This window comes from Nyctereutes procyonoides, unplaced genomic scaffold (assembly GCF_905146905.1).
Source record: "Nyctereutes procyonoides isolate TBG_1078 unplaced genomic scaffold, NYPRO_anot_genome, whole genome shotgun sequence".
Lineage (NCBI taxonomy): Eukaryota > Metazoa > Chordata > Mammalia > Carnivora > Canidae > Nyctereutes > Nyctereutes procyonoides.
In genome coordinates, this window is record NW_026575125.1 from 1,556,843 (window position 1) to 1,584,038 (window position 27,196).

Sequence of the window (27,196 nt, forward strand, 5' to 3'; positions counted from 1 at the left end):
CAAGTCAGCTGTGGCTTCGGTTATATAATTGCATGATTTTTCCAGGTGTGTAGGGGAAAGAAGGAGCTTCCTTTTTTTTTTTTTTTTTTTTTTTTTTAAGAGCATACAGGTAGTTCTGAGACTAGGTTCAGTGGCTAGAAGATTTTTATTAGTGAATATTAATAGAGAGAATGTTTTAATTAGTGGAGAGGGTGCATTTGACTTTACTAGTTGGCCCTAAAGCTATACCCTCACCCCTGGGGCCCCCTGTATCCACAGAAGAGTGGGAGTAATCCTATCATTACCGTCCTTCCTCCAAAGCTTAAGGACATAACATCCAGGTAGCATCACTATGTCCTTGGATGAAAGGTCCCATGAAAGTAATTACTGCTTTGATTGCCGCCGTGCTTGAGGAATGCCTCACAGAATTATACGGCTTTACCATCAAAGAAACCCAAAAGGTCAATGAGGGCATCTTCCTTCTTTTCAAGGAGATAGCATAGACTTCTGCACTATGAATAAATTCCCATTTATCCAGCTATTCTTCGTCAGCGTGATTTCAGTTGGCTTCAGCCTGATTCTATTTAAAAGTGATGTTGCAATGAACACGCTTTCTCCCGCCTTTTGCTTGTTGGCTGAGTCCCTCCGGGGTGAGAAGCCATGGTGTCATGGCTTACGATTTTTTTAAAAAATTAATATTTAGTGGCAACAAAAGCTTCCACTGACAGTGTGCAGGTAACCTTCATGGAATCTTGCTTGGAACTGCATGCTATCAAACTTGAAGAAATTACTGGGGTTTTGATAGATATGCAACCTGATGATCCTTAAAATTTACTTTTTCTAGTTGCTGAAGAGACTAAGCATATAGTCATGAGCTTATTGGCCACGTGTGTGTCTTCCATGAGTAGACACCAGATGTCTAGTTTTTCTATTGTGTTTTTATTCCCTCTTCCAAACTATTTATAGAAAATATTGCAGATATATTCTCCTTCTCCAAACATGGCATTTTTGCTTTGTGGATGGTGTCTCCTGGTGTGCAGAAATTGTCCCCCCACCCCCAGTTGCTTATATTTGTTTCTTGGTGTTGCTGTAACAAATGACCACAAACCAAAGGCTTACATCAACAGAGATATATCTTACTGCAGTTCTGGAGACCAGAAATCTGAGATCCAGGTGAGGCAGGGCTGTGCTCCCTCCTGATGCTCTAGGAGAGGGTCCTTCCTGCTTTTTCCAGCTTCAGGAGCTCCAAGAGTCCTTGGGCTGCTGGCCATGACCCCCCCATCTCTGCTTCTGTCCTCACATGACTTCTCTTCTGTGTCTCTATCTCCTCTCTGTCTCTTATGAGAACACCTGTCATTGGATTTAGGGCCACCCTCATCCACAATGGTGTCAACTCCAGATCCTCCACTTAATCACATTTGGAAAGACCTTGTTTCCATATAAAGCCCTACCCACAGGTTCTTCCATGTAAGCACCTGATAACCTCTCTCTCACTAAGCTGTCTATGACTGATATGTTTTGCTATTTCTTGGTCATTGGGAGTTAACCTCTAAAGCCGAAAACATGAAAATCTGGAATTTTAAAGACTTTTCTCCAGATTTATTGATATGGAATTGACATAGAACATGGTGTAAGTTTAAGGTGTACGATGTGATGATTTGCTGTCTGTATATATTACAAAGTGATTACCAAAAATAGGTTAGCGAGCACATGAATCACCTCACATAGTTGCATTTTCCACCCAATATTTTAGAAGGGCCACACCACCATCCAAGGGCACTGGTTTGGTTTGGTTTTGGTTTGTTTTGACTCTCACTCTCAACAGAGTCTACGCATATGTGCACGTGCATTTTCACCCATTTGAGGATGTAATTCTCGTGTTGGCTAATGTGCTTCCTACTTTTTCTTAGATGCAAGTTATTGACAACGTGATCTTATAGGGTAGTTTTTCGAGTGGTGCTTCTTGATTAGGTCCGTAACTTTGAACATCTCCTCAAAGGCCTGAAAAACCATAATCTTATGTTCCCCTTCTCCAACCCCACTGCCTAACCCATTACATGGCATTCCTGTATATTTCCAGTAATTCCCAGAATGCATTTCCGGTACATGCTCCCCGGAGACATCAAGCATTTCCTAAGTGTTGGGTGAAAAAAAGCAAGAATGGTGCTTTTTAAAAATTTACCAATTGTAGCCGTGTCATTTCATAAGTAAGTATCTCTCCAACCCAAGATTGGTAACAGTCACAATGGATGGTCTTGGTCACCTGTGCAAAGTTCTTCCTAACTGGCAAGGAATAAAAAGCTATTTGCAAAATAAATGGAAATAAAAGTTAACTTCCTGGTGTAAGAGCTCCTAGAGTCTCAAAGAATTATACATATCAGATCTGGATTTTAAGGGATATCAAGAAGACCATGTCCACCCAGGTAGCTCCTCTATCTCTACCCCATTCTGCATGATCCCATTCTCCACTTCCTTTCCCTACTCCCAAATATTAACCTAGGATTTTAGAAAAGGTGGGCAAACTGCTGAGGCGTACCTGGGCTCCTGGAGGTGTAGAAATGCATGAGGCTGGCATCACATACGAATGTGGCTTTCCAAATTGGTTTTATTTTCTAGCTGCCTTCAAGGAGATGTTCAAAGGTCACCATGGAACCAAGTCGAATGCGCAAGTATTGCTTCGGGGTTTGTGGGGCAGAGACAGTGGGAGTGTACGTTTCATCAAATGCCCCCTCGAGAGTTGACCTCTGGCAATGCCCCATTTGAGAGCCTTACTGGAGGTCTAAGATGGTGAGGTAGCCCTGGGTATGGGACACACATACCTGATTACAGAGACCTCCCAAATGCCACATCTCCAATTTACCATCCTTTGTGAAAGTGTTCTGAACCCTATGACCTCAGCTCCCTCTCCCATAAAACGAAAGAGGTGTCATTAAGCCTTCAAGGCAAGCTGGGTGAGATATTTTGAGGATCCAATGGGAACGTGTGTAGAGATGCCTTGGGAATGAGAAAGCCCAATAAACTCTGTGGTGGTGTCATTAATCATTATTACATAGAATTTGTCTTGTGGGATGGCTCCTCAGCCTACAAAGCATCACCTACTTGGAGCTGTTTGAGGGTCTTCCGCGGGGGTGGGGTGGGGGGAACACAAGACTCTACCACTCTTTGGACTCTTATAAAAGGATCATAATTACAGCTCCTAAACATGCTGCTAAACTCATTGTGCTCAATGAGTTTGGGCAACAAGGCCGTAGGTCCATGGTGTTCATCACTGGGTTTTTTATTTATCCACCTTGGGCAGAAGAATGTTCTTTGCAGCAGAGTACATACGTACCGGGTGCCTGATACAAGTAGTTATGGAATGCATGCGTAGTCGTGGATGGCTTATTTATTTCACTGACTTTGCAATAACGAGTTTTTGTTGTCAGATCCACGTAACGTGTTGGGAATCAGCCGTGATATCTCTCCAGAATGGACTGGGTCGTGCATGTTCTTGGTCAGATTGACTCTGGAGGAACGTGACTTGTTTGCAATTAGCTGTGAAGAATTGAGAGGATGACCACATTAACAAGTTCTCTAATACTCAGGATCGAGTTCCTGGCTATGAGAGACATGTTGGCTGTGCAGTACTTCTGGTTTTTCTTTTCTTCCCTAGGGGAGCCAAATACGCAGACATGAAGCAGCTGTTCTATAACTGGTAAGTAGGTGACTTCCTAAACCTTCCTTTTTCTCTGTATGCCAGACAGAAGCGTTCTCTGTCCCCGGGTTCCTCACCCCCGCTGATGTTTGGCCTACCTAATCTGTGTGACACCTCCTAAGGATAATGAGGGGTGTGCTGGGGGCATCCCACAGGGTGGCTTTTTTGAGGAGGCAGTACTTACCTTAAGAATGTCAGCGTGTGTGCGAATTTATAGGGCAAAAGGCAGGAGGTTGCAAAGGTGAGGGCTGCACAAAGGCCAAAATCACGGATCATTGAAGGGATTGTAAGGACGTCCATGGATGAGCCTAAGCTGGTGGTTGCGTAATGAGAGGAAAGCATGATGAAAGAGCCAAGAGCGCCATTTTGTGAGCCTTGCCAGTCATGGGGGAATGGGAAGCCATTGGACTTGGTTAGGGAGCATTGCAACCAGATTGGTACATTGATAGGGTTGTTCACCTTGGCTACATTTTGGAGGGTGCCCAAGTGACCAAAATGGGACCAGTCAGGCCACTTGGAGAGTTTTGAGAAATCCAAGTGAGAGACACCGCGAGTTACTTGGCCTGCCATGACGGATGGATGCAAATGGGTTTAAGATGCATTTTCTGAGGTAGAGCTAACAACTTATAATGGATCAGATGGAATTTGGGGTTGGGGAACCCATTTCCTGCATAAGACAATGGTCCTCAACTTGGAGCAATTTTGGTCAAAGGCTATTGTGTGTTTTTGAGCATATGATAGCCATTAGCAGTAAGGATTGCGTGAGTGTACAGCTTAACACTTAGTAGACTATATAAATATGTTAATTTTCCTTTTTCAGATGTTAAAAGAATTCCCAATGTTATTTTAAATATGTATTTTAATGTATTAAAAAGTACAACTGAATGTCCAAAAAAAAAAAAAAAAAAGCTGACTAGCAGGCAATTAGCCTCCGATTTTCTATTTTGCTTACATTTTTATTCACATAAATCAAATTATTAGGACTTCCTAGGAAGTTTCACCACTATTAGGTCTTCTTTTAGGAATCTCATATCGTGAAACAGTTTGAAAAGTTATAAGAAAAAAAAAAGAAAAGTTATAAGAATTTAAATATCACAAGGCATAGAAAATTAACGTTAATTAAATCAAATTATTAGGACTTCCGAGGAAGTTTCACCACTATTAGGTCTTCTTTTAGGAATCTCATATCATGAAACAGTTTGAAAAGTTATAAGAAAAAAAAAGAAAAAGAAAAAAAAAGAAAAGAAAAAGAAAAAAAAGAAAAGTTATAAGAATTTGAATATCACAAGGCATAGAAAATTAACGTTAATTAAATCAAATTATTAGCACTTCCAAGGAAGTTTCACCACTATTAGGTCTTCTTTTAGGAATCTCACGTCAGGAAACAGTTTGAAAAGTCACAAGAATTTGAATATCACAAGGCATAGAAAATTAACGTGTATGTTATACGATGTTAACATAAAACAAGACTTTAAAGACAATTCTGGTTTCTGAATAAGGCAGGTCAGGTGCGCTGTGTAGTGGCAGTTGGTAAGGAATAGCAGGACTTCAGGCTTTCAAACACGGATTGACGGCGCGTGTTGTGTTTGTCACGTCCCCACATGCTTTCAGGACCTGCCGGCTGTCGCTGTGGCTGTGCTGCTGGTTTGGGGGCCTGAGCGCAGGCTTCATGACCAGAAACTCCAGGCCCAACATTGTGCTGCTGATGGCGGACGACCTGGGGGTTGGGGATCTGTGCTGCTACGGTAATAACACAGTGAGGTAAAGAAGCCACCCCGCTGTGGAGGGGGTGCCTGGGTCCTCTGGTTCCTTCTGAGGCTCTGTCTTCGGTGTGTAGACCCTATGCCCTCACACGGTCATCCGTCTGTGTGTGTCCTCATCTCCTCTTCTAAGAACACCCTGCTCCTCTTGGGACCCACCGCTGACCACTGACCCACCACTGACTTTAACTTAATCTCCTCTTTAAAGACCCCACCTCCAAAAAAAAAAAAAAAAGAAAAGAAAAGAAAAAAAAAAAAAAAAGACCCCACCTCCAGAAACACTCCATTCTGAGGTCCTGAGGGTTAGGGCTCCTACTTACGAATTTGGGGAGACCACCGTTCAGCCCATGACACACATTACGTGCCCTTTCGTGTCTGGTTTCTTTCACGGAGCAGCATGTTTTCAACAACGCGGTAGCAAGTGTCATTCCGTCCTGTCTGTAAGGAAATAACATTCCACGGCCGAGATGAACGACCCGTTAGAGATTTTTCAGGATCTTCCCTGATTTATTACTGAAGCTTTTGGTGACCATGATCCTTGCTCCTCAGCACCAAACAAGTCTTATTCGTGTGCAAATACACGGTGCCTCCTAGCGTGAATTTAAATACCACCGGTTCTCCTTGGAATGTGTCTCACGCACTAGTCCTATATTTTTTTAAAAAAATTTTTATTTATTCATGATAGTCACACACACAGAGAGAGAGAGAGAGAGAGAGAGGCAGAGACACAGGCAGAGGGAGAAGCAGGCTCCATGCACCGGGAGCCCAACGTGGGATTCGATCCCGGGTCTCCAGGATCGCGCCCCGGGCCAAAGGCAGGCGCCAAACCTCTGCACCACCCAGGGATCCCCTAGTCCTATATTTTAAGCAAATTTTTGTACTTTGAAAGGAGCTGGTCTTCTTAAAGGCATTTAAGGTCTGCATGAGCACATCTGTTTCCCATTTAAACTCCTGCAAGGAAGTAACGGGTAAGGCAGGAGACGTTGCCTGGGAATCTGGTACTGTCACCCTCAGCCAGATGCTGACTCTACTTGCACAAAATACCAGTCTGCACAGACGGACTCTCCCCTACGCAGATGCTGAGAGTGTTTGGGAATATGGGGCTCTCTCCCCCCTCACATTGCTGTGGGGTTGTCATTCGTGTGTTATTAAGATTGTGGATACCTTAGTTTATGGGATTTGCTAAAAGCACCTGTGTGAGCCTATATCCTATAGATGCTCCAAAAAATCTTTGGAGATCGTAAAATACCAGATGAGCAAAGTGGGCAGTAAGTGAAACTCCAAAATGCTACCATTCCTTTATTTTTAAAAAAGGATACATTTTACTACAAGAAATACGGTTCAATTTTATGCAATCCAAGTCACCCCTTCATTTCGGGAATATAATATGAACAAATGGACTAACGTTTGCATTGAAATGCCTATGAGCTCACACTGGTTATAGTTTAATTATACCCGCGGACCTGTATTAGTCTGCAATTGTTTTCGCCTGAAGATATGTTGTTTTAAAGTGTGCTTTCCATTTCCTTGTGACCGTGGATGATGCATCTAAACAGGTAGATGGGTTGAAGCTTTAAAAGCATGTATTTTAGGTTTACAGAAAACATTGGACTCAAAACGGGATGGCTTTGAATCTTCTTTATTTTGTTGAGAATTAGAAACCCACGTGATGAACCCTCCTTCTGTCTATAGCACACCCAATATCGACCGCCTGGCAAGCGAGGGCGTGAGGCTCACCCAGCACCTGGCAGCTGCCTCCGTATGCACCCCGAGTCGAGCTGCCTTCCTGACAGGGAGGTACCCCATCAGATCAGGTGAGTCAGGGCAATGCAAGGCCAACGTTGTCTATATGTCGTGCTTTCTTCTTATTTATTTTTTGCTACTCTTCATAAAGACTCTCCAAAGATCACTTACAGTATTAAGGATCTAAATACAAATGGGGATGGTATTGCTCTACCTGCAGATATTAAATAGGTGGGTCTCTTGCCGGGTGCCACTAAGCCTGCTCACCTGTGTGCATACAGCAAAGGGTTTCAGGCTCTGGTGAGCAATTTCCCAACTGCTTCTAGTATTTGCAGGTACGTGTAGTCAGAGCCTTCAAAGTGTTCCTCTTGTCTTCAAGCTAGCAGAGAGCATGTAGTAGTTCCAAGAAAAGTGGATCTGTGCAGTGTCTGGGGATGTGATTGGAACCAGAAGGAGCTCTTGGGGAGGACATGGAAAAGAATGAGAGTCATACATTTTCTCTCTCTCTCACACACACACACATAGAACATAATGTTGTAGAATCAACATTACAAATATCAATGTTTATACTCAGCTACAACATATCAAACCTTTTATGATGAAGAAGTTACCGATATTCCCGATCCCTAAATTTCCACATTTCTACCTAAGTATAGAGGTGTCTCGATAGGACCTCCACTTGAGAGGAGGGCCTGGAGGAGACATGGGTTTCTCACCATGTAGAAAGATGGGATCGAAGTTCTGCTTATCAGATTTTCTTAAAAAAATTTATTTATTGAGAGACACACAGAGAGAGAGGCAGAGACACAGGCAGAGGGAGAAGCAGGCTCCATGCAGGGAGCCCAACATGGGACTTGAACCTGGGACTCCAGGATCATACTCTGGGCTGAAGGTGGTGCTAAACCACTGAGCCACCCGGGCTGCCCCTTCATCCGATTTTCATACACACACTAACATCTGTACATATATTTATAATTAATTAAAAGATGTAACCACTTTTCTTGACAATGATAGGTAGGCTTCCATCTTTTAGGATTTGGCAAAAGGCACCCTTTTTAATGTACCTGTTTCTGTTGAGAAGGGAAAAGCAAGAAGCAGATTGGATCACTGCTATTTTAACATATTCTGGTTTTTTTAAAAAATTGATTATGTATGTTGGTGTAATACCTTTCATTTATAGGTTTATTCTTGGTAGTTGTAATTTAAGTAGGATATATTCACTTCAAAGTGCAACTATCCCAGTGGTCGTTCAATGAGCATTGGAAGCCCATAGGAGCCCATAAAGCATCCCAGGAGAATCCTCCTGGATGAGGTTCCTTGAAATGTGAGGAGTGAGAAGTGAGGGTGTGCTAGTAGAGGTAGTGGCATGCACAGATAATGCAGTCACATGTGAGTGCACTAGGAGAATAAGGCAGCCACATCAATAATCAGTCGTCTCAAACTGTCTCAAATCATCTCAAATCAGTTGTTATCAAATACTGTGTAAGCTATACCCCAGATTAGATTTAGATGGACAGATAGTAATGAGGTTTGACCAGGGGAGGGACATGGGTTGGAAAGTTCTTCAGAAGGTACCTGAGATGGTGGATGGAGATCACCTGGTGGACATCACAGCACAACCCAACTTAAGCTCTACCCCAAAGCTATGGCATCAGAGATAAATATCTGAATCGTTTACCAGGGTAGAGTTATCAGGACTTGACATGGGATTTGACGGAAGAGGCAAGACTGAATGAGATGGAGGATTCCAAAGGCATTTGTGCATTGAGTGGCTGGGGAGGGGATTCTGGTGTCCTTTGTTGAGGCAGGATTGAAGTACGATAACCATCGACTGACTGTGTTGCTCACGTTGAGATCAGGGTTCCTAAGTATAGAGACGTCTAGATAGGAACTCAACTTCAGAGGGTCTGGGGAGATGTGGGTTTCTCACCATGTAGAAAGATGAGATCAAAGCTCAGAACTGAGGTCCAAGGATACCATCCAGAGTAACATGCACAATTACATTTGAATTTTGAATAATCAATGAATAGGTCTTTAGTACAAGTATGCCCTGTGCAGCATTTGGGGCATGCCTGCACTAAAAAAAAAAAAAAAAAAATCATTTGTTATTATTATGAAATTCTAGTGTGACCCGATATCGTGTATGGAGCTGGTGGTCCTGATCCCAACAGGATACCTGCATTTGACAAATGGGAGGACAAGCTCAGTAGAGATGAAAAAGCAAGGGAAAGGTCAGGAAAGAACAGAATGGTGGAGGTGCACTAGCACACACTGCGAGGAGAGGAAGAAGAATCCTAGAGTTTGTCATGAGTGTCATGAATGAGGGACTACGATACTCATTTGGTGCCCCCTTCTGTGACCTTAGGAATGGCGTCTCCCTACAACCTGAACCGCGGGCTCACCTGGCTTGGAGGCTCCGGCGGTCTTCCCACCAATGAAACGACCTTTGCCAAGCTGCTTCAGCATTACGGCTACCGCACAGGCCTCATAGGTATGGCTCGCTGAACTCTGCCTGGGAAGCGCGGTCGTGCACATCCCGTCTCACTGGGGCTCTGCCTTCCCTGGGGACATCAGCTGGACTCACGCCAGCTGACTACCTGTTGAGAGGAGATGCGAGCAGAAAGGATTTAATGCACGATTGTTCAGGACCTTTGGTACCTAGAGCAGGGTGTCGGAAGAATCACGGGAACGAATCGCAAATGTGCTCATCCATTGTTATAACCAAAATGGAATATTCTGTAGGGAGTTCGGGGTGGGGGAGGGGGGAGGAATTCATACTTTGATGACATCATAACTAGCAGAGAAGTGAATGCGTTTTGATTTTTTTAATTTTTTAAAATTTTATGGTTTTAAGGATTGACTTACTTAATTTAGAGAGACAGTGTGTGAGTGTGTGTAGGGGGAGAAGCAGAGGGAGAGAGAATCTCAAGTAGATGCTATATTGACGGTAGAGCCCCATGCAGGGCTTGATCTCACAACGCTCAGATCATGGCCCGAGCCAAAACCAAGAGTCAGATGCTTAATTGATGGAGCCACCCAGGTGCCCTGGGAGTGTGTTTTTATTTTTTATTTTTTTTTATTTTTTAAAGATTTCGTTTATTTATTCATGAGAAAGCCAGAGAGAGAAGGGGAGAGAGAGAGAGGCAGAGACACAGGCAGAGGGAAAAGCAGGCTCCATATAGGGAGCCCGATGTGGGACTCGATCCCGGGTCTCCAGGATCACACCCTGGGCCGAAAGCAGGTGCTCAACCGCTGAGCCACCCGGGCTGCCTGGAAATGTGTTTTTAAACAGCTCCTCTTGAGCTGGAGAATCAAAGGCATGAATAATGATCAAGATGAGGTGATTACTACATTTGACCCTTGACTAATGAGGGAACTATGGACGCTGACACCCACCCCCCGCCCACCCCGCACAGTGGAAAGTCCACGTACAGATTCTGAGTTCCCCCCAAATCAACCGCCAACAGCCTGCTGTTGACCAGGAGCCTTGCCAATAACATAAACAATTGATTGACGCGTATTTGTAAATTCTACGGATTAAATGCCATGTTCTTACAACAAAGTGAGCTGGAGAGAAGACACTGATCCCACGAAATCCCCGGGGAGAAAGATACATTCACAGGACTGTACCGCATTTATCAAAAATAGTCCCCGTGTAAGTAAACCCACAGAGTTCAGACCTGTGATGTGTGACGGCCAGCTGTAGTCTACTTAGCCGGGTCACCTGATATCTTACGCCCTTTTCCGGGGGGAGGCGTGACATTTTGACAGCATCCCACCACATTTATTCTGTGGAATTCCAATCCAATGAGTAAGATGCTGTGAGCAAATAACTTTCAGAAATGCCACCTGTTTACTATGTGCATGGTTTTTAGGATTGTCAACGTGGGATGTCTGACTCTTAAATGTTTTGAGATGTCCTCCCTTAAAGGAATAAATTAACAAAAGAATGACTTTGTACCCCCCCCACCATGTGACCAGTACGGTGTTTGTCCCTATTGAACTGCAAGCAGCGCGGTGTGGACGGAGACCTCATACACTGTGTGTCTGGAATACTCCAGAGCACGGCCAAACCCAGGTTGAAATTCAGCTCTGCCATTATTAATTAACATGACCTCAGGGTTATTAATCCATCTACAGGGTGAATTTCTCTTTGGCAATCGAGGGCCTGGAGTGGATTAAGTCCAATAGTGTGCGGAAGTGGATTAGTAAGAGCTCAATAAAACGAATAGTGAGCATCACCTGAAGCCTTTTGCTTACGGCTACTCTTTTGCCGTTACCTCGGACCCTTGGAGCAGCTCCAAGGTAGAATTGGTAGAATTTTGGTTCCCTTTCAGTGGGATGGAATAAAAGAGTCAGAAGGCACTGCTGGACAACAGATGCGGGGTGTAGGGAAAGCGGTGTAGGTGACAAATATGGGGACCTTCTTAGCATCTCCCAGGGAGGTGGTTGGAGTACCAAGGCGATACCCTCATGGCGAGCGAGTGCGAGTCATATTTAACTTTTCTAAGCGAAGCCCACGTTCCGGAAACTGGTGGATGTATCTGCTCCCCTGGTGCCATTTTGTTTCTCCCGCAGGCAAATGGCACCAGGGTTTGAGCTGTGCCTCTCGGAATGATCACTGCTACCACCCCCTCAACCACGGGTTCGACTATTTCTACGGGCTGCCCTTTGGCCTCCTAAGCGATTGCCAGTCCTCCAAGACGCCGGAGCTCCACCGCTGGCTCCGGATCAAACTTTGGATCTCCACGGCCGCGCTCAGCCTCGTCCCCCTGCTGCTCCTCATCCCCAAGTACGCCCGCTGGTTCGTGGTTCCGTGGAAGGTCATCCTCACCTTCGCTCTCCTCGCCTTTCTGTTTTTCATTGCCTGGTACTCCAGTTACGGGTTTACTCGGCGTTGGAACTGCATTCTTATGAGAAACCATGAAATCATCCAGCAGCCAATGCGGGAGGAAAGAGTGGCTTCACTCATGCTGAAGGAGGCCCTTGCCTTTATCGACAGGTATGGGGTCATTTCCGGCCCGATTCCTTGCACGGGAATTTTGCTTGTGTTTCGGAGAAGTCGGGTTAGGCCTCCTTGTGTGTGCACGTGTGTGTGTGTGATATTTGCCATATACTAGGATCTCCCCTTACAATAAAATTGAACATGAAATTTCCTGAAAAACACTAAAATGGTAAATAAATATATTAAAAAAAAAAAAAAGGGACGCCTGGATGGCTCAGTTGAGCATCTGCCTTTGGCTCAGGGCGTGATCCTAGAGTCCTGGGATCGAGTCCCACATCAGGTTCCCTGCATGGAGCCTGCTTCTCCCTCTGCCTCTGTCTCTGCTTCTCTGTGTGTGTGTCTCTCATGAATAAATAAATAAAAATCTTTTTAAAAAAAGAAATATATTTTGGGACCTCTGGGTGGCTCAGTGGTTGAACATCTGCCTTTGGCTCCAGTCATGACCCCCGGGTCCTGGGATCGAGTTCCACACTGGGATCCCTACAGGGAGCCTGCTTCTCCCTCTGCCTGTGTGTCTGTGTGTCTCTCTCTCTGTCTCTCATGAATAAATAAATAAAATCTTTTTAAACAATCTTTTTTTAAAAAAAAAGAAATAAATTTTATTCACTCTTTTTTATAAAAACTGGAATGCCTATAACTTTGATCTATATCACTTCAGTGTGGATTGGGATCTAAACTGAATCAATCTTACGGATCGATCTTGATTTTGGTTTGCCTTAGAAGCTGCCCGAAAATACTTCTCTAACCGTGAATGATGAGGGAGTGATTCTAGGCGTAAATACGTAATTTGAACTTTTATGTGTTCAGTAGAAGCCACGTGAGCGTGAAGGTGAAGGTCTCCTGTCTTCTGCACGCTAGCTCCCTTCTAGGTTACCAACTAGAAGCAGATTGAGTTGTAGGTGTGGATGCTCATCCATCGGCTCTGTCTGTGCTATTGGGGAGTAGATGGAAGAAGAAAATGATAATTTTGTGGGATCAATGAGTCCAACGATGGAATTTCACCCACTCATATGCTTTGATTGTTTGCTGCATGTAACACAGCGGTCAGAATGCGGTCACTGAGCTCTGCTTGCCACTCCCATGCGCCGTCTTTGACAGAACACACCCAGTCTCTATGCCCTTCCCCCTTTATCAGGCCCGGTTGTAAAGGTGTGAAGGAGAAATCTTAAATGGCTCCATATGACATTAAAATGCATGACACACAACAAATAAGGTGTATTAGCACCTTAGCTCCTTCTATGTTGCTTCCCGGGATTCTGTGCAAGCAGCCTCATGGTCCAAAGTTCATGCCAAAGCTCCAGCCATCACTTTTATGTTTCAGGCAGTACTGAGAAGGAAGAGGAGGAGGAAGGAACGAAGACAGATTGCACTCACTGCTTTGTCGCTACTGCGAACGTTCTGATATTCTTTATTCCTACTCATGGCCTTTCCACTCACGTCCTTCTGCTACTGCATTACTTGCTACTCGTTGTGGGTGGTTAAGGTGACGTAAGGACATAGACAACCTCTATCAACCATTTCGGGATCTTTCGACTGATGCAGAGTCATACCTGAGTGGAGAAAACGCCTCGGTTTGCGATGGTAACTCACTTCTCGTGTCCCGCCCCCTCCGACTTAGGTACAAACGCGGCCCCTTCCTGCTGTTTGTGTCTTTCCTGCACGTCCACACTCCGCTGATCACCAAAGACAAGTTTGTGGGGCACAGCAAGTACGGTCTCTACGGGGATAACGTCGAAGAAATGGATTGGATGGTGGGTAAGTATGGAGGGAAATCATCTTAACTGTGTGAGGCGTGAGAAAGCGAATCCGCACCGGCTCCCTCAAACAACGGACAGCCCCTCGGGTAGGTCAGCCGGTCGCTGAGTAGTTGTTCCCATGAACAACTGTGCAGCGAGAGCAGCCACACTTAGAAATACGGGCTCCCCCGTCCTTAAGGTCGAGACCCGTTGTTCAAAATCGATGAAGGTGCCTCGTGAAGGATACAGCCCTTCCCCATCGTTTGGATGCATGTAAGTGCAAAGGCCTCATTCTCATGAGCTCACTGTTACGAGAAATGCTTAGAAAAGCAGGACGGAATTTACCAAAACCGAAGCCCTGTGTTTAGAAGTCATAAAGCGTCAATACAGACATCAACACAAAGGGTCATAAATAAACGTGCATATCAATAAAACAACCAATCGTGTTTTCCGAATAGCCTCTTTCCTCAACTGGACGTGATGCAGGATTTCTTCGGCTCAAAATAGTATTTTACTTTCGAAACACGGGACTTTTTTTTGTTTGTTTGTTTCGTTCTACTAGTGGAGGCCTCTGAAAAGTGCTCTGTGCAGAACCACCTAAACTAATATTCACAGAATTTTACATTTTTTTAAGTTTCTTAAAGATCAAAATGTTACTTTTGGATATCCTGAATACATATAAACATGCATTTAATGTCTATCAATATGAAGTCAATGAAGCAAGGAATTAATTTAAATTGATATTTTAGATATATCCTTGCAAGTTAAATATTAATGTTCATATATGTGTACATGCACTGTTTATATGCCTTTATATGCATAGTATATACTTTTTTTTTTAATTTACTGGCAGATACACACAAACATTGAGAGCTAGTGACACCTGCTGCAGTAAAAACAGCTCTAACATTATGACGTCAGTGTAACTGTAAAAGATTATGATTTCTTGCCTTGACGTTTATCCTCCTCCAGGATAATCTGCTTTGGAAACAAGGCATTTTGCTGCATTTCTATCTCGAGGCCAAGAACACTTTTATGCAAAAGGACTTTCTGCCCATGTTTACATGTAGAGTTTGCCATGAACAGCTAATTACGCTTTTATTTTTATTTTTATTTTTTTTGAATTTTTATTTATTTTTGCTAATTATGTTTTTATTCTGTTGTCTATGTAAATACATGACGGAGATGTGCGGTGACTACTACTAATTGCGTTTAGTAATACTATTAATTGCATTCCTGGGCTGATACTGTTCACATGAGAGACATGAAAAGTAGGTATTTCTCTGCAGGACATCTTCCAAATACGATGTGTGTCCCCCCCCCCCCCCCCGCTTCGTGGCTGATGACAATCCTATCAAAACCAGAGGCAGACTGAAAATCAGACAGGTGTCTTTTGTGTGCGTGTTTTTTTTTTCTACTTGGCGATATGGTGATAAAACTTAGGACCATTTCCTAATGACTTTCTCAAGAAGAAGCTGCCCCAATGCTAGACTCAGAATGACACGCAGAGTGAATCTTCCAAATGCCCCAAGCATTCAGCAATATTTTAAATTCTCTGTTCAAGGGCACTCGTATTTAAAAAAAATATATTTTAGCAGCTTTTTATTTTTGTCTCCTTTCCTTGCATTTTTGTCTAAGAAGTTTCATGATTATTCTTCTGCAAAACGCACATACATATGCACACACACTCCTATAGGTTTTATGCATCGAGTCCACAGAAGGTTACAGATATGGATTTCCAAAAAATAAAACGATTCGCATGTATTTTATTTACTTAGTATAAATAGCATAAATCACCATGATGCTAAATATGATAGCCAGCTCTGATAAGAACTGATAATTTACATGTAATTATTTTCTTACCAAGAAGCCATAATTTTGTTTACTTTACAAAATCTGGGTTGTAAAATATTTTATTATTATTTTTTGTAAAATATTTTAATTTCTAGCTGCAACATTCCTTTCTTTCTTTCTTTTTTTTTTTTTAGCTGCAACATTCCTAAAAAATGGTCAACGTACCTTCCAAAGCAAATCACTTTTAGACAAGGAAGCCAGGTTAATGAGTTTATGCTTAAACCACTTTTCTTCGAAGCTGGTCACGTTGTCTTTGCATGTCTGAATGGGACAAGGTTGCGGCGGGTGGGGGGTGTCATGCTGGACGGTAGGACCACAGTGCGACACGAGAAACCCAGGGCGAACGTCCAGCTGGAATCAGAAATTAAATCAGCATGGTTTGGGATGTGGCGACATCAGCTTTCTACTCGTTTTTTTCGAAAACCTTTTGTCCCCTAAAGAGAGTGTCTACACGGCAGCGCAATGCCTGCTGAGTCTAGCGGATGTACTAATTATGGTCCGAGGCTTAGCTACGAGCTAAGCAGCAAGACTAGCCGGCCGGTCAGATGAGAGAGGCGAGGGGACAGTTCATCCTTTGCAGGGTGGGGCCCATGCTCTCTGCAGCAAGGCTAGGGCTCTGCTAATTTACTCCTGGACGTGTCTGGTTTCAAACCGTCTCCTGTCTTATTAGCATTCGTAAGTTTCTTTTAACGGCCAGACCTAGTATTTAATGGCTACTTGTACTTTGAGTGATGATGATACTGTATACTACATACTAGTTCAGACTTTCTAATATAGTGTATGTGTATATGTAGTGGGTGTATCTGATATGTGTATATTATTACATGACTTGTAAAATATATTTTCTTACATATTATGTATAATATGTCTCTTGTGTGTATCATATATAGTCTTATTTTATGTATATTACATATCATATTTTTAAAATATTACATAATGTATGTGCTGCCAAAGCGAGCACTTAAATATTAGAGAAGAAAATCATTTATTTATTTATTTATTTATTAATCTATTTATCTATTTATTTATTTATTTTAAAGATTGGGTGTTCCCATTTTTATTTTATTTATTTTTTATTTTTTAAAAAAGATTTATTTATTTATTCATGATACACATAGAGAGAGAGAGAGAGACAGAGAGAGAGGCAGAGACACAGGAGGAGGGAGAAGCAGGCTCCATGCTGGAAGCCCAAAGTGGGACTCGATCCCGGGACTCCAGGATCGTGCCCTGGGCCAAAGGCAGGTGGTAAACTGCTGAGCCACCCCGGGATCCCCAAGAAAATCATTTATTACATACTGAAATGATAGATCAAATGTCATATAATAAAATTACACATTACACGATAAAATATCCATTAGTATTATAAAATAAGTAAATATTATATAATGCTATTATATAATATATAATGATTAAACATTATACAATATTTTAATAGATTATACTATATAATAGATTATATACTATATATTATATATTCAATATAATATTTTAATATATTATCAATTATGCTTATAAATATTTCACTATACCTACATATCATATATTGCATATTTGCATATCATATATTACATATTAGTTTATAATACTCATAGTATAAAAAGTACACAGGATTATAATATGTAAATTATATTTTATATATTTACATACAAATAGTATATTTATCATATATTATCTATTACAATTTAATATCATCTGAAACATATAGGAACAATTTATCATATATTATGTACTACAATTTAATATCATCTAAACATAGGAACATCTTTTATATTTTGAAATATAATAATATTTATTGTTATATTATTAGCTATAAATTACTTATATGTTTACTATTTATTATGAATTTATGTTGAATATATTCTCTTATATACATATATAAAATATTACAAAATATAAAATATATAATAAATAACTACAAATATATAAAGCTCAATTTTATATTGTATACTATCTAGTATATTCTATGGCATGTAGTATATATTTATATGTCTACTGTATAGTCTACTTATATATGCTACATGTGTATTAGAGTGTGTAATAGCGATTTACCATATGCTACGATAGCCTATACAATGAAATAACCCTTAATTATTCTGTTGTGCTAACAAACCCCTAATAATAAAAACACTGTGAAAACTGTGGTCCCTGGTGAAAGGTGAGAGTGTCTTGTTTCCACCTGCAGGTAGGATCCTGGAGACCCTGGACCAGGAGCGCCTGACCAATCACACACTGGTGTACTTTACCTCAGACAACGGGGGTCGATTGGAGGTGCAAGAAGGCGAGGTCCAGCTGGGTGGCTCCAACGGCATCTACAAAGGTGATGTGCACAGTACCCATGTGGTTTAGTTATAATAATAATAATAATAATAATAATAATAATAATAATACTTCAGTACTGTCTACTCCGTTTTGTGTGCGTGCACATTCATTCACAAACTCGGTTTGGAGATTATTGTGGGAGTTATATTCTCTTATGAAACTAGATGGGAAAAGTTGCAAGTTCTGGGGCAATTTCTGAGAATGTAAGACAAAAATGCCTGATGTAATGAAAGCTTCTTGAGTGTCAATGTGTAGGGTCTCAAAGACCACCTATGGCAGGTCTCTCAGCCCTTGTACTCTGGGCATTTGAGGGTGGATGGCTCTCTGATGTGGGGCACTCTGGGAACTGTAGGGTGTTGAGCAGAGTCTCTGATCTTCATCTTCCAGTTGCCAGGAAGGCAACTCCTTCTACTCCCCTCCCCAACATAATAGTGACAACCAAAACTGTCTCCAGACATTCCCCAATATTCCCCCAGGGCCAAAGTTCTCTCTAGTTGAGAGCCACTTGCTCTGAAATAATACTCACTTGAATAATCAAATTCAGGTTTTTCATGGAATAAAACCAATTATGTTACCACTATGCTTCAAACACTGTGAAATGATCGTCAGGAAAGGACGTATTCACTTGGAGTGGGTGCCTTCCTCCTCATTGCAAGTGGACTCTTCTGACTTCTTTGATGCACTCCATGCTGGAATATTCAGTAGCTCCAGTGAGTCTGCCCTTATGGATCAGAAAAACGGATGAAAACGAATATTTTAAAAATGAATTTGGTGCTTGCTACATCCCTCCTTCTATCCCCAATCCCAATCAAACAAAAACAAAAACAAAAGGGTGTCAAAATCGTCATCATTACAAAAATCAGAACTTTAGTAGTTCCTTGTACTTTATGGAACAATTTAGGATAGATTGGTAGACAGATGATGGATGGATGGATGGATGGATGGATAGAATAGATCGAGGATAGATAGATAGATAGATAGATAGATAGATAGATAGATAGATAGATGAATGGATGGATGGATGGTTGCAAAGACATGATAGGTAGCTGGATGGGTAGGTAGATGACGGATGGATGGATGGATGGATGGATGGATGGATGGATGGATGGATTGGTGGATAGAATAGATCAATGATAGATAGATAGATAGATAGATAGATAGATAGATAGATAGATAGATAGAAATCATATATAGATAGAAGATAGGTAGGTGATAAATCGATGGATGGATGGATGGCTAGATGGATGGCTGGATGGCTGGATGGACGGGTGGAAAGACAAGATAGACAGGTAGATAATCGGTAAATGGATGATAGATATATTGATTTATCCATACATAGATAATACATGATGGGTAGATGATTGATAGATGAATCGATGACAGATAGATGATAACTAGATAGATAAGTAGTAGAAAGATAGACATGATAGATACGTTATATGTTGTGACTGACAGCAAGTGAACTCCTAAATGTATTCACCTTTTCTGGTGGGTCACATCAGCTAGCATGGACTAAGTTGGTGCCAAGCCTAGTAGAAACGGTGTGTAATAAAATTAAGTCACTCTATATATACCATCACATGAGCTGTGATTATATCAATAGTGATATTGCTTGTGTGCGTGCGTGCGTGTGTGCGTGCGTGTGTGTGTGTGGTGGAGGGTTGTTTGTGCATAAAACCATCACTCTAGAAAGCTCCTTCATATGTCTCTCAAAGACACATGGCGAAATTGTCGTGAGCAGTTTTTAACTTTGGAACTGGCCTCCAGCTCACCAGGAGGACAGACACCATGTGTGGGTAGATGATTAGTTTTGTTGTAGGTGCCTACCACAGTCGCTGGCCATTAAACATGACCGTGGAAGTGTCAAGGTGGATTTATGCTTGCTCTTTTGTCCGTTGCTCATTGGCATACAAAACAAACACAAATTCAGTGCAGGCAGCTTGTTAAGTTTTCCAGAAAGAATGGTGCTGATGAGCCGGGATGGCTTTGGACGCTGGCTAGACCGGTGTCTTTGTCCCTTAATGTTTTACCATTTAGCGTCTCTCCACTTTCACAGAGAGACCTTGTCTTTTTCTTTTCTTTGTAATTCATGCTACCAGAGTGATGGCATGTGAAGGGCATTGCATGAGCATTTCATGTTTGTTCTACTTTGGAAGAGTTTCCTCTTACCCCACCCAGAGAATCTGATTGTTTTCCCATAAAGACATTATATGATCTTGACCATGTCACTTGGCTTGGGACCGTATCTCTATTCTGCATGAATGTCTTGACCTCAGGATAGGTCCCAAAGCATGGGCTTCTTGTATTTTGTGCCCAGGAACACCCGGAATGACCATAGTCTGAGATGCGATCTTGAACAGTTTATCGTTCTCTGCACCCTATTCATGTGACTATGACCCCTCCGTCTCCATCCATATGGGGGGATCACTGAATAAAAACCAAATTCCTTATCGTCTCTCAAGATTCAGCATGACCTAGGTAGAACCTGTTTCTCTGGTCTTTCTTGGAGCTTCATTTACGTATCCATCTTTTAGAGTCCCTTCATTTGATTCCAATAAAGACTGAAGATTTTCCAGAATGTTCTTATCTCGTAATAGTGCAGCTGTGTTGGCACTCTTGGCACAAAATAATGCTCTGTATTAGGACAACACTTGTTTTTATTTATCATACCTGGGTTTGTCGATTGAGGGCCAGATGTTCAGAAGTTGCATTCCAACTTTGTGAAAGCAAGAAATATATCTCAGGTTGTCTGTATCTCTGCGTGTGTGTGTGTGTGTGTGTGTGTGTGTGTGTGTGTGTGAATATAGCACACTGGCATGAATTTGGAAGTGACAGGAAACGTTCCATCTAGATGTGATTTCCGACTAAGTGGACAAATGCAGTTGACTCGAATTCATCTTTGGCTTTCATCTTTGGTTTCAGGTGGGCAAGGGATGGGCGGATGGGAAGGCGGCATTCGTGTCCCAGGAATATTCCGGTGGCCGACAGTCCTGCAGGCTGGGAAAGTGATTAACGAACCCACGAGCCTAATGGACATTTACCCGACACTGTCTTACATAGGCGGAGGCATGTTGCCCCAGGACAGGTATGGACACAGTGCTGGCTCCTAACCTAGGGAGATATAGCTGACGTGCACTTGGACGCATCAGTGAATGTTCTATGGGGTCTATGTGGTGATTACTTCATTTTTCAATATTCTGCTAAGATAGACAGACAACATCTTTCTCTACCTAGTGGATGGTGGGAGAACTTCTCTGTTTCCCTATTGGAAAATATTCTACTTTGTCATAGTTATGCAGACACAGGCTTGGTTGTCCTCATGTCCTCAGACACAGGCTGGGATTGACCCTTTCAGATGTATATTCCCACACAGCACCCAGACGATTAAGCAAATATTTATTAGGTAAATTACTGAATAAAAGTAAATATGGGTCAGGGCACCTGGGTGGCTCAGTGGTTGAGTGTCAGGACGTGATCCCAGGGTCCTGGGATGGAGTCTTGCATCAGGCTCCTGCTCGGTGGGGAGTCTGCTTCTCCCTCTGCCTGTGTCTCTGCCTCGCTCTCTGTGTCTTTCATGAATAAATTAATAAAATCTTCAAAAAAAGTAATTATATGTCAATGTATGTGTGATGAATTATGCTTTATTTCTCTATGGGTTCCCAAGATGCATAAATACATCCCGTGCTCTAATGGTTTAATTCCATGTGTGAGGACTAGTATCTGTTCATCTGCGGTGGAGTTTTACTTGAATTCAATATATGTCGAGAGCTCAGTTCTCTTTTTTTTTATTTTTATTTATTTATGATAGTTACAGAGAGAGAGAGAGAGAGAGAGAGAGGCAGAGACATAGGCAGAGGGAGAAGCAGGCTCCATGCACCGGGAGCCCGATGTGGGACTCGATCCCGGGTCTCCAGGATCGCGCCCTGGGCCAAAGGCAGGCGCCAAACCGCTGCGCCACCCAGGGATCCCAGAGCTCAGTTTTCTAATCCACGATACTCATTCATAGCATCCTACAAGCTAGTGGAATAACACCTCTAGCCGCTCACCTCTTCTACTATCTTAAAAATTATGAATTTTACCTCCTTTTCTGCTTTTCTTTGTTGTTGTTATTCTCTTTGTTATAAAATCAGTGAAGAGGTGTGCTGTTTTTTCAAGTCCTCTTCCTTTTCTCTCCTTCCCTCCACCTCCCTCTCTTCCTCCTCCTTGTCTGCTTAACTAACTCCCCCCTTCCTGCTGTCATAATATGTGTGACCAAACCATGCCTCTCTCACCACTTTCTGCATCTCTTCCTCTCTCCCTAGAGTCATCGATGGCCGGAACCTAATGCCCCTGCTGGAAGGCAGAGTGTCCCACTCGGACCATGAGTTCCTCTTCCACTACTGTGGGGTCTACCTGCATACAGCCAGGTGGCATCAGAAGGATTGTGAGTATGAAGATGGCAATTGTGTGGGAACATGATAGAGACACAGCCCTGTTTGCTTTTCCTCTTGGGAGAAGTTGTGCCATGGACAAACAGCATCCAGCCACAATAATTCTTTCTCCTTAGGGAAGTTAGTTATGCAGCCATTGCTCTATGGTAGATTCTAGAGGTGTGTGCAAGCTCGTGTGCATGAATACATCAGAGAGAGAGAGAGAGAGACAGAGACACAGAGAGAGAGACAGAGAGAGATTCCACAACTAAGGACCCTGGGACAATTAGCAGCAAGGAGTAAAGTCTGCATGTAACCCGCACAGCAGTTACTGTCTCCTTCCAATTAATCATCTCTGCCTCACCTTCGTGCTATAGGATTCATGCAAACAAATATAAATTAACAGGAAATACTCATTTCCTTACATCTGTAGAGAAAGCTCTATCACAGACATTTGGATAAAGTTCCAGAATTCTTGTTTGATGGGAGATAACTTAATTTTAAGAAAAGATGTGGATTTTCTCCCATGTGATGCATCACTTGTGATGTGATCCATTCTTCAGGTCTCTGTGGATGAATGTCCCACATGAAATAAGAACAAACACACAAAAACCTCTTCCTTCTAGATTCTGTATCAGTTAGGGGCATGTTCAATGGTAAGGAACAAGAAAACAGCTCCCCTCAACAACCAAATCTTCCCAGATTTAACTACCGAGGGTTAAACAAATAGAATTCTACTTGTATTTTCATAATAAGGATTTCAGAAGTTGGAAGCACAGAGCTGGGACAGTGCTCAACACCATGACCGGGATCTGGGTTCTTTCTCTATCTCCACTCGGCCCTCTCTGGCATGCTGGTTTTCATTCTCTTCATTCTCATGCTCCTTCTAATGCTGTGGTTGCAAAGTGGCTGCTGTTTCTCCAACCATCACCTTTGCATCCCATGTAGGAAGGAGAGGGAGGAGCAAAGGGTGTGAAGGACCGAGTCACGTGATTCAGCCTAATTTTATTAGAAAAGCCTAGTGTTTCTGCAAAACCCCACCCACAGCCTTCTGAAAAAGCCTCATTGACCACAGGCTGGAGAACACTTACAATGTTTTCCAGTAAAAATGATCTCTGGGAATAGAACCACTAACCATTTATACGGGAAGAAAAAAAGGAAACAAGGAAGGAAAAAAGAGAGAAAGGGGGCCAGAAGGAGGAAGAAAAGAATGAGGAATGATGGACTTTGCCAAATGAGCTTTGTCCATTTCAGACTGGAAAGTGGTATTTAGTCTTAGAAAATTTTCCATTTAAAAAAAAAGAAAAGAAAATAAAAGAAAAGAAAGAAAAATTTCCATTTTGCCTATGCCACGTCAGGGTGAAATAGTGATTGGAGTCAGAATTTCCAGGATTATAGCAGCCGTCCAAGTGGTGGCTATTATCTCCAAATGCCCTCATGATAAAGTCAAAAGAAAAGTCTTGAAATTTGCAGCAAAATTGGGAGTTGTGCCTATGGTTGAGGAAACGCTACGGTTGCCGAGTAATTCTGTGCACTAGATTATCAGTTGTTGGCAAAAGCATTTAAGAAATGTATTTTCAATGGAAAGAGTCCTAAAATGATATGAAACATGGAACTGTAATCAAGCTCTGTTTTCTAGGTGCAACCGTGTGGAAGGCCCATTACGTGACTCCCAAATTCTCCCCCGATGGAGCTGGCGCCTGCTATGGAAGCGGAATATGTCCATGTTCTGGAGATGTCACCTACCACGACCCTCCGCTGCTCTTTGACGTCTCAAGAGACCCTTCTGAGACCCGACCCCTAAACCCTGACAACGAAGCATTATTTGACTCAGTGGTCAAGAAAATCGAGGCGGCCATAAAAGAGCATCGCAGGACACTCACGCCTGTCCCACAGCAGTTCTCAGTGTTCAACACCCTTTGGAAACCATGGCTGCAGCCCTGCTGTGGGACTTTCCCCTTTTGTGGGTGTAATAAAGAAGATGACATCCTATCCACTGCTTGGTGAGCGGAAAGGGGCCACTGGTTCGTTCAGTCCATGTGGGATAAATAATTCTTCCCTCCACCCTCAGATTTCAGTTCTTTCTTCAAGTCATGTCCAGGAGCTCAATGAAGTGAAAGTGGATCTGGACGTTAGTGTACCCAGAGTTGTGCCATGTTTTTATATAATCGAGTCATTGTTCAAGCAAAAAGACAGGCCAAGGTGACCTTCTGCAGATTCTTATGGTTCTGTGGTTCTTAGAAGGTGATTCGAAGCAATAGGTCGAAGGCATTGTGTTTACATAGTTCTGGTAGAAACTTCTCCTTGCGGATCCTAAACCGAGACGTCTTATCTTTGTGATCAGTAATGATTAAGTATTTTGTTTCATCCTGAAGCAGACGGTGTACATATTACTGGAAGTGATGCCACACTCATTTCTACTCCTTCATTCCCCGTCTTTTCTTCTTTCCTCCTCTTCCCGTCTTAAAAAAGGTCTGCCGACACGTCTTTGTCCTGTTTTGCTGACCTTTGATTGGGAAGGACTTGTTGTGTCTTGGTATTTTCGTGTGTAAAATGGAGGAAACCAATGTCTCTTGTGTAGAGTAGCTGTGAGCACTACATGCATTAATTCATCTGAAACCCCCTATATCCAGGAAGCACTCAATCAATGTCATTGTTACGAATGTTGTCATTGTTGTCCATTGTAATTCATCATTTCCTGTGAAGTTCACAGGAAGGAAGCATAGAGAAGAGGCAATATTTAAAATAAAATAATATTTAAAATAAAAATGGATGAAAAAAGCTTTTAGTTGATGAAAGGCATTCAGGAAGCACACTTGGGAAACAATTCTAAGCAGTATAAACAAAAATAAATTTAAAAAAACCCAAAAAATAAATAAATAAATAAATAAATCTATACCTTGAGCAATCTTGGGAAAATGGCCGGGTGCAAGACCAACAAAATATCTTTAAATCGATCACAGGGAAACATCAGATTTCCTATGAAATAAAAAGTATTAAGAGAAAAGTGGGTTTGCTAATGGCTCCAAGGGAAGCCATAAGACAAGGGAATAATCTCCTTAAACTACTGAGAGAAAATTGTCAACCCAGGTACTGCTTATGTTATAATGATGGTAAAAAATTTAAAAACATAGACAGTTACTACTTTAGAATTTTTATCCCTCTGTTTCATCTGCTTTCCTGTATTGTGAAGCTCTCTGGTATTAGAAGCTTTTTAAACAATTATTTTCCTGATGAATCAAGTCTTTAATCATTATGCAATTTACCTCTTTGTATCTGGTAATGCTTTTCATCTGGAAGTCCAGTTAAGCTGAAATGATCATAGCCATAGTGTTAAAATTTAATTAAATTGGGACACCTGAGTGGCTCAGTGGTTGGGCATCTGCCTTTGGCTCAGGGCGTGACCCCGGGGTCCTGGGATCAAGTCCCACATTTGGCTCCCTGCATGGAGCCTGCTCCTCCCTCTGCCTGTGTCTCTGCCTCTCTCTGGGTCTCTCATGAATAAATAAATAAAATCTAAAAAAAATAATTTAATTAAATTGAAAATTGCTTAGTATTTAAATGGTGTGCCTTTCCTCATCCCTTGAACAGATGTGTGGCTTTGTATTTAAAGTCCTTCTCATTGTGTGTCAACTACTGTCAAATAAAAAATAGATTAATTGAAAAATAATAAAGTGCTTCTTCTCTGGACCTCATATTGGGTCTTGCTTTTTTTTTTTATCTATTCTGATCACCTCGGGTATTAATTGCAATGTTTTTTTCCATTAACATTTAGTGTAATTATTGATATGGTTGGATATGGGTCTTCCAACTCTGTTTGCACCAACTGTATTGCGTTTCTGGCTTCTTTGGGTTCTTTGGTTATTTTTTCTTTTAGAATATAATTTTATCTTTTATCTTTTTGCTATTCCTCTTTGCTAGTGCTGGATCTAGAAAATATAATATATATGTTTAGCTTACTATGGTCTAATTAGAGTTAATATTCTATCAGTTCCCATAAAATGGGAAGCTTTGCTACTCTATATATTTGTCAGCACTCCATCATTCTTTATGCCCTAGGTGTTACATGGATTGCAACTACATGTGTTATGTAGCTGCCAGATTGTGTGATTATTTTGCTTTCAACAAGGTGTACATTCTAAAGAAATGGAGAGAAAAAAATAGTCTTTAGCTCAGCATTGACTTTTTCTCATGTTCTTTGTATCTGGGGATTTGTGTTTTCATCAGTCATCATTACCTTTCAGACTAAAGATAAACATTTCCATTTTGTGGACAATGTGCCTCGATATGGTTTTCTTTATATTTATCCTACTTGGGTTTTCCTGAACCTACTGAATCCGTAAATTTATGTATTTCAGAAAAGTTTGGAAATTTTGTATTTATTCAAATAATGTTACTGTCCTATTCTCTCTCCCTTCTCCTCTGTGACTGGACTTTAGACTTTTTGATATTGTTTTCTAGCTTCATTTAAATTTTTTTCATCCTGATCTGAAAATTGGATAATTTCTGCTGATCTGTTTTCTTTTTTCTTTTTCTTTATACCAGTTACTGATTTGTTATATACACATACATATGTATGTATTGACTCTTCCCCTTTGTGCTCTAGTTTTTAGGCATTTATAGCAAATTTTTATTTGAGTTCTGCATTTTGATTCCAAAATTTACATTTAATTCATATTTGATTGCTACTATGTCTT

The 27,196-nt window shown here is 41.8% G+C and overlaps 1 protein-coding gene across 1 annotated transcript in view; it reads left to right on the forward strand.

Annotated features, from left to right (window-relative positions):
- The window catches only part of ARSH (arylsulfatase family member H), a 28,157-nt gene extending 1,963 nt beyond the window's left edge, over positions 1-26,194 (forward strand). The window contains exons 2-11 of the mRNA XM_055339003.1: positions 3,632-3,673; positions 5,285-5,434; positions 7,126-7,247; positions 9,542-9,667; positions 11,755-12,178; positions 13,800-13,936; positions 17,954-18,088; positions 21,013-21,175; positions 22,392-22,513; positions 24,139-26,194. Coding sequence (XP_055194978.1) covers positions 3,651-3,673; positions 5,285-5,434; positions 7,126-7,247; positions 9,542-9,667; positions 11,755-12,178; positions 13,800-13,936; positions 17,954-18,088; positions 21,013-21,175; positions 22,392-22,513; positions 24,139-24,506 — 1,770 coding nt within the window. The 5' untranslated portion in view covers positions 3,632-3,650 and the 3' untranslated portion in view covers positions 24,507-26,194. The remainder of the gene's footprint in view (positions 1-3,631; positions 3,674-5,284; positions 5,435-7,125; positions 7,248-9,541; positions 9,668-11,754; positions 12,179-13,799; positions 13,937-17,953; positions 18,089-21,012; positions 21,176-22,391; positions 22,514-24,138) is intronic.
- The last annotated feature ends 1,002 nt before the right edge of the window (positions 26,195-27,196 follow it).